This window comes from Lagenorhynchus albirostris, chromosome 1, assembly GCF_949774975.1.
Source record: "Lagenorhynchus albirostris chromosome 1, mLagAlb1.1, whole genome shotgun sequence".
NCBI lineage: Eukaryota > Metazoa > Chordata > Mammalia > Artiodactyla > Delphinidae > Lagenorhynchus > Lagenorhynchus albirostris.
Window position 1 is genome coordinate 151,973,234 of NC_083095.1, and position 14,345 is coordinate 151,987,578.

At 38.1% G+C, this 14,345-nt stretch overlaps 1 protein-coding gene across 7 annotated transcripts in view; it reads left to right on the forward strand.

Annotated features, from left to right (window-relative positions):
* Positions 1-14,345, forward strand: part of AGBL1 (AGBL carboxypeptidase 1) — a 958,763-nt gene that overhangs the window by 445,053 nt on the left and 499,365 nt on the right. For all 7 annotated transcript variants that reach the window (XR_009541841.1, XM_060156164.1, XM_060156157.1 and 4 more), the window contains exon 19: positions 10,200-10,329. Coding sequence is in view for 6 of the 7 variants with exons in the window: in XM_060156164.1 (XP_060012147.1) it covers positions 10,200-10,329 (130 nt within the window). In the remaining variant the exon portion in view is untranslated. The remainder of the gene's footprint in view (positions 1-10,199; positions 10,330-14,345) is intronic.

The window sequence follows — 14,345 nt, forward strand, 5'->3', positions numbered from 1 at the left end:
TCAACTCTCGCATTAAGGATAAGAGAATGAAACTCACATTTCAATTTTAGAAAAAGAATTTTTTAACTTTTTCTCAATGTTAATGGTTTTGAGCTTTACATGGAATTTTTTCATGAAGCATTTCTCTCTAAGAAGGGAAGTACAGGGATTTTTAGACTGTAGCAGTATGGAGACCCCTACCAAGACAGAGATGATCAGGAAAAATCAATATCCCATAATTAAATCTGTTGAATTAACAGTTTAAAAAAAATAGCTGCAGTTTTAATTTAGATATTGACTGCCCAGAGAAGAAATTTTTCAGCAGTAGAATGGGGAGTTCCTTGGATCATGATGAATTATTTGCCTACCATGTGCTGGTCACTGTGCTGAGTTGGTGCTGAAAAATTAACAAACAAGATGGACAAATGTCTGTCTTTAATTACCATGCGATGATAATCCCCAGAATGCAGATTCCTAGTAGTAGGGCTTGTTCACTGCTGTATTCCTCAGGATAAGAATAGTATCTGACACATAGGAGATGTTGTAACAATAAATATATGGTGAATTAATGACTAATATGTGTTTTTATACAATGCTTTTGTCTTCTGAATATAATTTTATACCTTACACCAACTGGTCAAGTATGCAGGAGAGTATTAATTTTACATATGAGACAACTGGAGACTAAATTGTCAAAAGACTTCTAAGGCTAGGTCGAATAATGGCACTGGACTCACAAGCCATCAATTATGAGCATATTAAACGTTGTAATCCTTTCTTCAAAGTTTGACTCTAAAGTTCAATGTGCAAATCAGATGGAAGCTGAGACACACTGGTTCATGTAGGTATGGGAGGCAAAGGTCGTCCATTTCTGTAGGTTTCTCCCCCATCTTTCATCCCTTGAGGACATTGGGTTGATATGTCTATATGGTGGTTAAGACTTTTAGGCACCTTGTAAGTAACCTGCTTCTGTATTATGCAGTCTGCTCTGGATTCAGAAGCTAATCTACTCATGCTAATTTAGACAAATTACTTAACCTCTGTAAACTTCTACTTCCTCATCTGCAAAGTGGCAATTATAATAACAAATGCCTGTAGGGTTGTTGTGAAGATTAGTGAAGATAATGGCATAGAAGCAGTTAACAAAAGACTGGCACTCAATGCATGTTAGTTATGATGGTGATGAGGAGAAAAAACAGCTTTTATAATCATCTGGCCTGATGTAAATGGATGAGGTGGACCTTATTTGTTTTTCATGTAGTGATGGGATCTTTCAATATTAAATGAAATATAAGTATTCATTTTATTTTATATCACAGACATGACAACTAAGATAAAAATAAACACTGGGAACAATGTGTTTTTGCTTTTGTGGTGTCAGAAAGCATTTGAAGTTCTTAAAACTGTTTTGCTTTGCAACTGATTTTGCTTTAATAAACATTTATTTAAGCATACTTCATTTAGGACATTAGAAATTCAATTTAAATTCCATTTTATTCACATTAGTATACATTCATTAAATAATTTCTGTAGGCCAGGTGCTCTTCAGGGTTCTAGAGACTCAGAGATGTGACAAGACCCAATCTTATCTTCAAAGGGCTGAACTTCTGGTGGAGTGAACTATTATAATCATGTAAAACAAATTCTGTGGCATGGGTATCCACAGGTTACTTTACAAAAATTGAAAATGGCCATATCTCTCTGGTCGTTTTGGTTATGGGAGTTTGTTGTCTAATGTATTTCTCAGGACAGGATCATGGGAATAATATTCCCTGGGTTCTTGAATATTAATAACAATGTGTCTGTCCCTCTTTGTATTTGAAGATCAGTTTTGTTAGATACAAACATCTTTGTCTCTTATTTTCTTTCCTTAAATGTCTTATTTAATTCTTTGAATATCACTTCAATTTTCTTCTGATGCATTGCTGTCAAAAAGGGATAACCTAATTTTCCCTTTTTAAGTCCCCTGCTTTTATTGCCTAGCTCCCCAATGAGTTTTCTTTTTCTTTAATATCCAGTAATATTACTAGATTATGTCTTGATGTTGGTTCTGGATCAAGATTATGTATCTCAGACACGTAATAAATTATTTCAATACGTAGTTTTAATTTTTTGATTATTTTATGTGAGTTTTCTCAGTATAGGTTTTTTAGTATTTTTAGTATAGTATTTGTTCTGATCCTTAGCTTTGTTTTCTTTCTTACCTGCTCGTATTACATTGGTCACTGTTTGCCTATCTTCAGTGTGTCATTATGTGTCATTTTCTCTTAAATCCTTTTCATCTCTTTGTTTCCTTAGGATTAAAACTTTTTCTTTTCACATTTTTCTCATAAGGCATGATTTGTATTGATTCACTCATATTCTTTCTAGTCTAGGTTTCATTTACAAAGTTATATTTTCTTTTTCTAACTGTTTATTGAGTTACCTCATTTCTGAGTTTTTAAAATTGTTACATGTATTTTTTTTCATGAAGTGTAGAACTTCTTCCCTTTAAAATTTTGACTTTTAAAAATCTTTTAAGTGTTTATTTTGAAATAATGGGCATCTGTCCGAAAAGTTCTAATAATTGTACAAAAAAACCCTGTATAGTTTTTATCCATCTTCCCCAGATGCTAACATCTCTCATATCCACCGTATGATGATGAATATAACATCAAGACACTAGTCTTAACTACTTTACAGACATTATTCATATTTCGCCAATTGTGCCAATAAAGTCCCTTTCCCCAATCATAACAATGCATTTAGTATCATGTCCTCTTAATCTCCTCCAATCTAGAAGAGCTTCTCATCCTTTTTTTTGTTTTTCTTGATCTGGACATGTTTTATGAGTTCTGGTCTGTTATTTGGAGAATACACCTTAATTTGGGTTTGTCTGATGAGTAAATTCACATCCTGTATTTCTGGCAAAAGCATCACATAGGTGATGCTCTGCCCTTCTCAGTGCACCGTATCATTGGATATATGACATTGCTATGTATTTCTAATGGTGATGTTATCTTTGATCAGTTGATTATGGCATTATCTGCTGTGTTTCTTCACCATAAATTTAGTATTTTTTTCCCTTTGATATTAATAAGTATCTTATGGGGAGATATTCCAAGTCTGTGTAAATATTCTGTTACTCATAATACTTTCACCCACTAATTTTAGCATCCATTGATGATTCTTGCTTGCAACAATTACTATTATGATATTTATCAAATAATAACTTTATTTTCCTTCACTCCTTCTATATTTACTAATTGGAATTCTACTCAAATGAAGAGCTATTCCTTTATTTATTTATATCAGTACAAACTTATAAATATTTACTTTATTTATGGATAATAATATATTATTATTACTTTTATTATTATTGATTTTATTGTTCAGATCTTACCACATTTGGTTATTGGGATTCCCTTAAAATTGATTCCTCTGTCATTTCAACATGTTCCCATTATTTTTGAGTACTTTTAAAATTTCAGGCATCATAATACATTCTAGACTTATATTCTTCTTTCCTCACCCAGGCATTACTTCAAGAAGCCCTGATTTCTTTGATTAACTAATGATACTTAGAAAATGTGATCTGAGCATTTTATATGTTCATTGCTACAAGGGGGTTATTGTTTCTAGGTTCTTCTAGTAGACAGAGCTAGGAAATAAATGCATGAACACACACACACACACAATACACATACTTTTATATCTATTTCTTTATCTGTCTCTCTGTAGGAAACCATGAGTTCATGCTGATACTTCTGATTCCAGTACAACACTACAGAGTTAATTCTTTATTTATAACTCCTTTTTGTGACTATGAGAAAACTGGTTGTTATTACTCATAATTAAGTTACTTGTTTACTCAGTTCTAGAATACATCCAAAGCAGTCTTAGAATTGGTAGCTCAGAATTGAATACTGCTGTGAAAAACACACTGTATACTATTGTTTTTGTCTTTAGCTTTAGAGTATATAGCAACAATATTTTTTTCTAAAGTTACTTGAGTCAGTTATTTCCTTCCTACTTCCATAAGTGTTATTTATTTGCCATAGTTTGTTTATTTGTAACTAATCCATTTGGAGTTCTATTCATGGTTTTCTCATTATATTTATTTATTCACATAAGTATATGAAACATTAACATGATTCTAAAAGTTAGAACAATACAGAAAGGTATGATCAGAGAGGTGTCACTAGCCCTTTATTCCTCCTACCCCATTCCCATTCATCCATACTTTATATCCTATTTCCATCTGCCTTCTGTAAGTAATCAATCTTATTAGTTTCTGATTTATCTTGTATTTTTTGCACAAACGAATAGATGTATGTGTATTGTCTAATGTCTCCTTCAGTCTTAAATATGCTTTTTATATTTTACATAACGTTTTATCATTTAACTTTATACCATGAAAATCACCATTCCATATTAGTTCATAGATACCTTCTTCTTCATTTAATAGCTGCACAATACTCCAGTTTTTAAATGCATCAAATTATTCAACCACTCTCTTATATGAGCATTTTCTTCTGTATTGTAATATTATATCCCATTATCTTACTGAATTATTTATTGAGTTAGTCATTGGTTTTCTAGGTCATAATATAAAAAAATATGTCATTATATTCATATATATATGTAGAAGCAGAATTGATGCATACTTTTTTTTTTTTTTTTTTGCGGTACGCAGGCCTGTCACTGTTGTGGCCTCTCCTGTTGCGGAGCACAGGCTCCGGACGCGCAGGCTCAGCGGCCATGGCTCACGGGCCCAGCCGCTCAGCGGCATGTGGGATCTTCCCAGACTGGGGCACGAACCCGCGTCCCCTACATCGGCAGGCGGACTGTCAACCACTGCGCCACCAGGGAAGCCCGATGCATACTTTTTAAACACATACATATGACACAGAAAGTATCCACCAATTCTTATTTTCTGATTGTCTTTCTCAGGAATGAGTGTTGGATTTTTTCAAAAGATTATTTTTTAATTTTTTAACATTATGGAGATAATCATTAGTTCTTGGTTTTTAGAAATGCTTTTTATAATTTCCCATTCTGACAACTTTTTGTGAAGATTATTAATGTATTTAAAATTTCATAAATTAAATGAATTATTCTTACTCATATCTGGTAAATAATATTATGTGGTCCAAAATGTCAGCCAGTTGTAATAGGTGACCTCAAGTGATTACTGACACCCTGGCTGGTCTCAGAATTGTTGGCACAGACAAAGGTCTCAAGACATAGCTTTAGAAACTTTAACCTTAGAGTATTAACTGTTTCAATGGGAGTGATACCTATTTTTATTGAGTCAGTTGTAGAAATGTGAATTAACTCGTTACATATTCCTGATTTATACAAGTGATAGTGTAGGGCTCACCTATATTTGCCCACCCCTTAATCTGGCCTGACCTGATTTCAGCTTGTCCTCACGTTGTTATCTTTTGAATTGTTCCATTGGATGTTTGAATGATATTATGAAACCAGGCTTGTCAAAATAACTTGGAGAAAACACATTTTCATCTTAACTCTATATTGGTTTTCAAATTAAAACATGGAAAAGACTAATACAATAGTGGGGAAAATGAGGTGGGAAGGTAGGGGGGATGTCTCTTCAGACATTTGCTGAGTCTCAAGCATGCTACCTCTCTTTAGACTTCAGAGCTTGGTGTGCCGCAGGCACTTGTATCAGCAAGCCTGGCATCACTCATTCAGTCTGATGGGCCCCATCTCTCCTTTTATCAGGCACGGATGGATGGGAGATTTTTGAGTCATTTTATTGTCTGACTGCAGCTTTATAGATGGTCTTTCAGGAAGCAACTCACTTTTTCCTCTTTCTTCCTCTGGCTTGTGGTTCTTTCTTTGCTTCAGGGGTCCTGGTAGGTCAGGGTGTGCTTGTCAAGGCCTTTGGTTATATGGTTTATTTCCCATTCTCTGGTCAGGATAAGCCCTGTTCTTAGCAGATACATAAAATCCACAATTAGTCTTAAGAAACTGGTTTACAGTGACATCATTTCCCTTTAGACTGTCTGACCTTTAAGGCTATCCTTAGGTTACCATGAAGTTGGTGGCTTTTATTCAGTGACCTCTTAGGACTGGCCCTTCTGATTCATTTTTTATAATTTTGACTGAGGTTTTGTTTTTTTTTTTGGTCATAAAATGACCATATTTTCAGGAAACGACAAGCCTTTTTTTTTTTTTTTTTTTTTAAGGGAAGGAATTTATCCTACCAAAACCTGCAGGTTTAATGGTTAGAGAGACATCCTAGACACGGGCTGCAAATACCTAAAAAAAGCAGGCTCATAATATATACATAAAACACTCAGAGGTAAAAATAGGGAGCAAAGGTGCCTGAGGTTGGGGGAGAGTGTACCTCAACTAAAACATTCAAAGTCAGTTAAAACAATCAAACCCAACTCTGGTCAGGGATCCTACCTTTGAAACCCTTCTGTTCACGAGGAATTGAGGGGTTTCTTGGGAAATATAGGAATTTCAAGGCTATAACTGCAACATTCCAGGACAAACTGGATGGTTGGTCACCCTAGACCTAGCATACTTTGTGCATCTAAGCTTTACCTTAAACTAGACTGTAGTTAAACCAAAGCTTTTCTTTTAAGAAATGAGGACTATTTGGATCAAATGACTTCCCCCTGTGAAAACCAAAAGGAAGTGCTTTTTTCCCCTGCTCTGTAAGTTTGCAGTTTTCAGTGGGGAAAAAAATAGCAATGCTCACCATTTTATTCTCCTTATAAGCAAAGCAGGACTTCAAACTCTATTTGAGGGATGACCCCTTTTCAGAAATTAGAGGCACTGAATTTATTGCCAACCAGTCATAGCTGTCCATCTGCTAATTCTCTCCACATAGAGGGAGCAGCTGTCATTTCAGAAATGCTACAGTAGATAATAAGATGGGGTGCATTTCCTCTTCAAATGCTTAAAACAAATCCCCAGGAAGAGTGGCAGCAGTTCTCCTGACTGCATGAATCTCTGATATTATTAACACAAAATGCCAAATTGATTTGGAGATTGGAAGAAAATGTATTTGCTTTAAAAGGAAAAGCACTCAAGTTAGGTGTAGTACATATTGTAATAATCTACAATTGCCGAGATCTAGGAACTGCAGAAGCCATAGGCACACACAGAGTTACTCTCAAAATCATAGCCACGCACAGAGCGCTGAATACAAATACACACATATGGGTTTCCCAAGTTGATACAATCTACGTATACCAAAGGAATGCATCGTTGTCTCCACCATTGTGAAACAAAATTTATACCCAACTAACAGCTTGCCTAAGTCTCACATTGGCCCAGTTTCTCTCCAAATCCATGTACCTAGTCAATCTTAGATGCCATCCTCCTCTTGGTACTATTTAATGGCCCGCTTGGTATATTAAATAGTCCATTCAGCAGTCTATATTGTTATATCCTTGCATTTTTTCCTTAGATAACTTCTTTTCTCTTCAGTCTCATTGCTTCCACCATTAAAAGTGCTCAAGTCAACTTGAACTTAAAACTAACCACAGCCTCTGGTTTGGGGTTCCTAGCCAAGATTCTACTCCCTTCCAATCAACCTGCATATAGCTCTCTGATTATTATTCAAAAGGAAAAATATTAGGATGAGATAAGGAACTAATGAACATAGTCCAAGTGGTGCTATGTGTCCCTGAGTATTGTAGATGTGGATGAGGATGTAGATACAGCTGTAGATGGAGACGTGCATGTGTATATAGGTGTGGACATGACATGGACATAGACAAGGGTGATGATAGAGTTATGTAGGTATTTCTCCATGGAGATATCTAAAATAGAGATCATTTAATTTAACCCTCAGAATAGTCCTAGGAGATAGGTTATACTTATATTCTTTTGCATATGACAATATTGACTCTCAAAGGGGCCCCCAACCCTATATCTGGTGACAGAGCTGGGAGTTGAGACTTGATCTCCTTAACTAACACTCAGGCTCATTCTGATTTCAACACAAAACTTTTTCTTTCCTATTTTTTGAAGAACTGTAATCTAGAACAGTATATCTGCTGTTTGGTAAAGTCATTTCCATGTGGACATTGCTCTTGAACTTGGTCTTTGTGGAACATATGGAAAGAAGAGGTAGAGAGAGTTGCATGGAATTGCTGGCTGTTGGACACATACAATGCTTGCATTTTCATTTCTACAAACAGAAATGCTTTTAAGGGGCCTTCACTGATTTCATTACTTTTGATGTTACAAAGAAAAAAGAAATCCCCAGTGTTTATGAGAATCCAGGTCAAGGCAAGGAGAATCACAGAGCAGTTAAAGAAAATCCTGAGGCTCTGGGATTTTGTGCCTGCAAGTACCTCGATTTGAGCAAAGAAATTCATTTAAACTCAGCAAATAAGCTCAGGAGAAAGTCTGGGACACTGGCTTCTTTCCTTGTTATTTGCTTCTTTCCAAAAATCTGCTTTGTATTTTACCTTCATCCTTGGTCATCAGGCAGAAACCCTATTTCTAGATGTCATTGCTATTAAAAAGAGGAAGTGGGGGGTGGAAAGCAAGAAAAGAACAAAAAAGTCAGAGAGGTAGATGCAAAAAACCTCCCATTTCGCAAGTCAAAATATGTTAATGGTGAAATCGGGATAAATGATTAATCTAATGATTTTCAGTTTCCAGTGAGCTGTAAGAGGGGCTAGCAAGCAGCAGGAAACTAATATTTAAAGATAATTTCAGAAACATGAGATGAAAAAGTGGTGAAAGGAGGAGGCTGAACCTTTTTCCTTCTGCCTCCAAGGTTTATTGAAAAATAGTGTTTTTTCTTTAAACAGAAAACGTATGTGATTCTACATTTAAATCTAGTACATTTTTTTCACTCCAAATTATTTACTGAATACCAACTCTGACACAGTTACTATATTAAGGTTTTGATGGTAACAAAGAAACTGTTTCTGCCTCTGGGAAGCTTACAGTCTAACTGCAAATGTAAGAGAAATAAAAATAAATTAAAAAAAAATCTAAAAAGGTTTTTATAAGAACTCTGATGAAGGTTGTCCCAGGATGCTATTGCAACAAATAGGAGCAGAATGTAATGGCCTGGTGATCAGGGAGAGTTTCCCTGCAGGGCTGATCCCTGAATGTTGAATAGGTGGGAAGGGATAGAGCTTTGAAGAGTCCTGGCAATGAGACCAGTAGGCACAATTGCTCAGAGAACTGTGTGCAGTTTGATCAAGCTGAAGTATGGAAAGACAAGAGCAGCAGGAGGTGGCGATAGGGATTAGGGTAGGGGGTTGGGAGGACTAGGCCATGGAAGTACTGCACTGCTTCCTCCTAATCTGTGGTACCTTGATCCTTAGCCCTATCGAATAAACAATGTCTCAGCAGGACTTCTGGTTGCCTCCCTGGAGAATGGGCTGTGCTTGGTAATTTATGGTCGTCCTTGGCTTTTAGGATGACCTTACCTGTCACTCAGCAACTCAGCTTCCTTCCCTCTGAATTGCAGTCACTGTTCTCACTCACCAGCTGTGTCACCTTTGTAAAGCAACTTGATTCTTTCAAACATGAACATCCCCTTTTCCCAGATGAGGAGATGTATGATTTTAAGCTCATTTCTAGAGCTAATATTCCATGATGATGTCTCTGAAAATGATAGTCTGGCTCTCTGAGTAAATGTCAAGCTTTCTGTGTCATCTGTATGGACAGGGTGGGCAGAAGCAATGTGATAGGAGGAAGAGCCTTATGCTTTTTTTCAGAGGGAAACAGACCTGGATGAACAGCCTAGCTCTAAGTTATGTGACCTCGGGCCATTTATTTAACCATTTCTAAGTGTCAGTCTCTTCATTGGGGTGCAGTAATATCGAGAGTTACTGGGCCACCTAGAAATATCATATGTAATATGCCCAGCATGATAGATTGAGCTCAACTTAATTATTTGTAGAACTGAAGGTCCCAGAGCCTAGAGAAATTTATTGAATTTGTTCTCCATGGATGTGTTGTATAGCAGGGAACATTTCTCAAACTTTGCCTTCAAACTCTGGTGACCCCAAATCAAGTTAAATATGGTTTCTAAGTTCTTTTAGGGGCTGTGAATAATCACGGCACATTGGGAGATTAGAGGCCAGATATGCATCTTTCTGGACAACTTCAATTGATGTCAATTGAGAAGAAGACAGAAGGAAGTTAGATTCGTTAGTTTAATTGTTTGTCTTGTCGAGCTTTATTTTCTTCTAAACGTGTATTTATTTACTTGTTGTTTGTTCCTGCAGCCACAGATGCTCACTGAGAGGAGGGGATTTGAACAGACAGTGGCTCTCTCCCAGTGCCCATCTGCAGCCCACAATTTACCACGCCAAAGGGCTCCTGCACTACCTGGGCAGCATCGGCCGGCGTCCCATGGTGAGTTACTACCTTCACTTCCTTCTGCTTCTACACTCTTGCTTGGTTCCTTCCACCTCCCAGGAGGCAGAATACATTCTGTCCAGGCAGGAAGACCAGACACAAGCCAAAGTCCTGTGTGTGACAAGCTGTAAAGTGTGTGTGTGTGTGTGTGTGTGTGTGTGTGTGTGTGTGTGTGTGTGTGTGTGTGTGTGTGTGTGTGTGTGTGTGTGTGTGTGTGTGTGTGTGTGTGTGTGTGTGTGTGTGTGTGTGTGTGTGTGTGTGTGTATTCAATTCCTAAGGCTGCCATAACGAAGTACCACAAACTGGGTGGCTTAAAACAACAAAAACATATTCTCTCACATTTCTGGAGGCTAGAGGTCTGGAGATTAAAGTGTCAGCAGGCTCTGATCTCTCTGAAGGCTATGGGAAATAACCCTTCATTGCCTCTTCCTGGCTTCTGGTGATTGCCAGCAATCCTTAGCATCCCTTGGCTTGGGCGGGCGGGGCACAATTCCACTCTCTGCCTCTGTCTTCACATGGCCATCCTTGCCCTCTGTGTGTCTGTGTAGAAATTGCCCTTTTCTTATCAGGATAGCAGACACTGGACTAGGGTCCACCCTAATTCAATACGGTCTCCTCTTAACTTGATTACATCTGTAAAGAATCTTTTTCCAAATAAGGTCACATTCATAAGGACTGAGAATTAGAGCTTCAACATATCTTTTTGGGAAACAATTTAACCAACAATAGGAGCAAAGCAGTAGTTCAATACTCATTGGTGAAAACTGGGCAAAAAATTGCATTTCATCCCATTTCCTGGGTCTATTTATGTTTTTTTCAGTTATTGTTCAAGAAAGGAAATGGTATTTTTTCCAAATATTATTTGGAAAAAAATCCTCTAGATGTTCAGATTGACATTCAACTAGTACTTATTAAATTCCAACAATGATTCTGGCACTGTGCTAGGCACTTTCATGTGTAGGCTTTTCTCCCAAGCCTATAGTAACTTAGCAATTGATGAAAAACAGACTATATGGATCCAGAGGCTTAGGCTCAAGATAAGATAGGAGGCAATACTAGCTAAGTAACTGTATGAAACTGTTCATTTATTTTATTTGTATTTTTTTAACATCTTTATTGGAGTATAATTGCTTTACTGATCATTTATTGACTACAAACTGTGAACGTATCTGTCTGCAAAAGTGCAGAGGAGCATATGTCCAAATTTAGAGTGCTTACCTAACCTAAGGAACTTAAACTAATGTGGAAAAGCTCACGGATGAACCAACTCAGACAATTACCTCTACCATTAGCCAAATTTTGACCATGTACTATGTCATCAAAACAGTGTCACATTCAATGAATATCTAGTGAAATAATGGGTGAATATCTAATATAGAAGCTTATTTAACTCTCAAAAAGATTAAGAGGTCAAGTGATTTCCTTGGCATCACCAGGAAGCGTACGGCAGAGTTGAGATTCAGTTCTGATCTGGTTTTCCACCCAGAACTCCATCTTTCTTCAACACTTACTCTTTGAGAGGATGTGTTGGCGTGTCCTCAAGACTACCTTCAGGTTCGGTGATTCCCTGGAAAGACTCACAGAACCCAGAATAGCTTTTCTGCTCATAATTACAGTTTATTACAGTGAAAGGATACAGATTATAATCAGCAAAGGTAAAAAGCACTGAGAGCAGAGTCAAGGAGAGTCAGGTATAAGTCCAGGTGTCTGCTCCCAGGGGAGTTGTATGGACAGTGCTTAATTCTCCAGCAATGATGTGTAATAACAGGTAGAGTGTTGCTAACCGGGGAAGCTCCCCTGAGCCTCGGTGTCCAGGACTTTTTATCAGGGGTTATTTTGTAGCCATGGTTTCCCACGTGGCTGAGCTTAGTTACTCAGTTTCCAGACCCTTCAGAGGTCAAACTGACACTTTGCGGCACAAGAACCCCACCATATATCACATTGTCAGCGTCAGCCTTCTCACATTGCCTGAGGCCCAGGTAAAGAAAGACACTTTTATCTAGCAGAATATTCCAAAGATGTCAAGGTGTTCTCCCAGGAGTCAGTCAAGGGCCAGACCTTTCTTTGGAGTGTACAGGGTTTAAACACTTCAGACTTGCTGAGTCAGCACTTTATTGCAAAGAGGACAAAGCACATCCTTTTCCCTTAAGAATGCTTTTTCTACACTGGTCAAAATGTGCAATGTTTTCATGCTAGCTCCCACTCCCCCCACGCTTCCAAGGAGATGCTGTAATCTATGCTGTCTACCCTGTAGAAGCAAGTTCATGGCCTACATAGCAGAGCACCAATATCACAGTCAAGATCTTGAAAAGTATGTCTCTCTGAATAGAAGGCCTTAGCCTCTGGGAGAAGAGAGAAAGACTTACAGAAAAAAAGGTTCCAACCTGATACACAGTTAAGCATACACACATTCAACCCGTAACAAACAGAATTCCTCTCTGTTCTGACAATCTCTAATTGAAGAGCAGAACATTTATTTTAAAGCGTGACAGGTGAAAGCCTTGTTTAAAAATATAAATAAACATTAATTAACTGTAAACATGACAGCCGCAGACTTGTTTCCTGCTGGGACCATCTGAGAGGTGGGTGAGAAACAGCTGAGCCCTAGATGCAATTCACAGTGTCACAAAGCTCTCCTACAGGCTCAACATCACCTTTCAGCTACCTATGCGACTGTATTTAACTGGCCTCCTGCTGACCACAGAAGCACCGTCAGTCACTCATTCAGTACTCAGGCCTGTCCTGTGCTGGGAAGATTTCCACTGAGTCAAGATTACCTCTTGGGCTAGTTGTAGGTTAACTGTGACTCCACCCAAACTCTGACTCTTATGAAAATATTTCTTAAAGCATCAGGAAGCCAGTTTCTGGTGGCTAGAAGATTCCACCTGTTCTAGATGATACTGAGACATTTGCCTATTGGCAGGTAGAATATTATAAACTCCCAGAACCAATGAGAATGCAAGACAGTGAGAGAAAGCAATGTCATGATACTTCTGGGGGTTGCTAAAACCAGATAATTCATTCAGTTTATAAGCAATATGGCATTATTCACAAATTGTTTCATCCATCCACCCATTCATTCATCCATCCTTCCATCCATCCATCCATCCATCCATCCATCCATCCATCCATCCGTCCGTCCGTCTGGGCAGTCATCCACTTGTCTACTCATTTACACCATGTGTGTAATCACTGTGCTAGATGCCAGCAGGTACCTTTTCTTTGAGGAGTCCATAGTTTCCTTGGTAGAAAGTATAGTCAGGTCTGCAAAGAAACCAATGTAGTAAAAGATGGTAAAAACTGAAACCAAGGCTCATGGGAGTTGTAAGAACACAAATGAGAGGTTGAGCCACTTTCCCTCAAGGTTATGGAAAAGCTAGAGACTGGAGATGCCATTTGAGCTAGACTTGAAAGATGAGTAAAAGTTTTTCTTGTACTAGTAGTAAAGTAGAGAGGTAGTCTTTTTTTATTGTAGTAAAGTAGAGAAATATTCTTTCTTCAGAGGTCTACAGGCCTGATTATGGACTTTTAGACCTTCTGCCTTGTGAAATTGAAGAGTTGGTGAATTTAGGGTCACCTCACAGAGCAAAAGAAAGAAAGCTTTTTATTAACTGATGGCATAGTTCTCACATCACACTGATCTTATGGTCTCTTTCCCATCTTCTTGAACTTCCATTTTCTGTCTCTCTTGTTTGTTAGAAGATCAGGAAACCTGCTCCAGATGTTGGAGCCAAAAACCCAGAAACCTACAAAATATTGGCATATTCATACACTGGAATACTATTCAGCAATAAAAACTTAAAGACAGGGCTTCCTTGGTGGGGCAGTGATTGAGAGTCTGCCTGCCGATGCAGGGGACGCGGGTTCGTGCCCCGGTCTGGGAAGATCCCACATGCCGCGGAGCGGCTGGGCCTGTGAGCCATGGCTGCTGAGCCTGCGCATCCGGAGCCTGTGCTCCGCAACGGGAGAGGCCACAACAGTGAGAGGCCTGTGTACCGCAAAAAAAAAAAAAA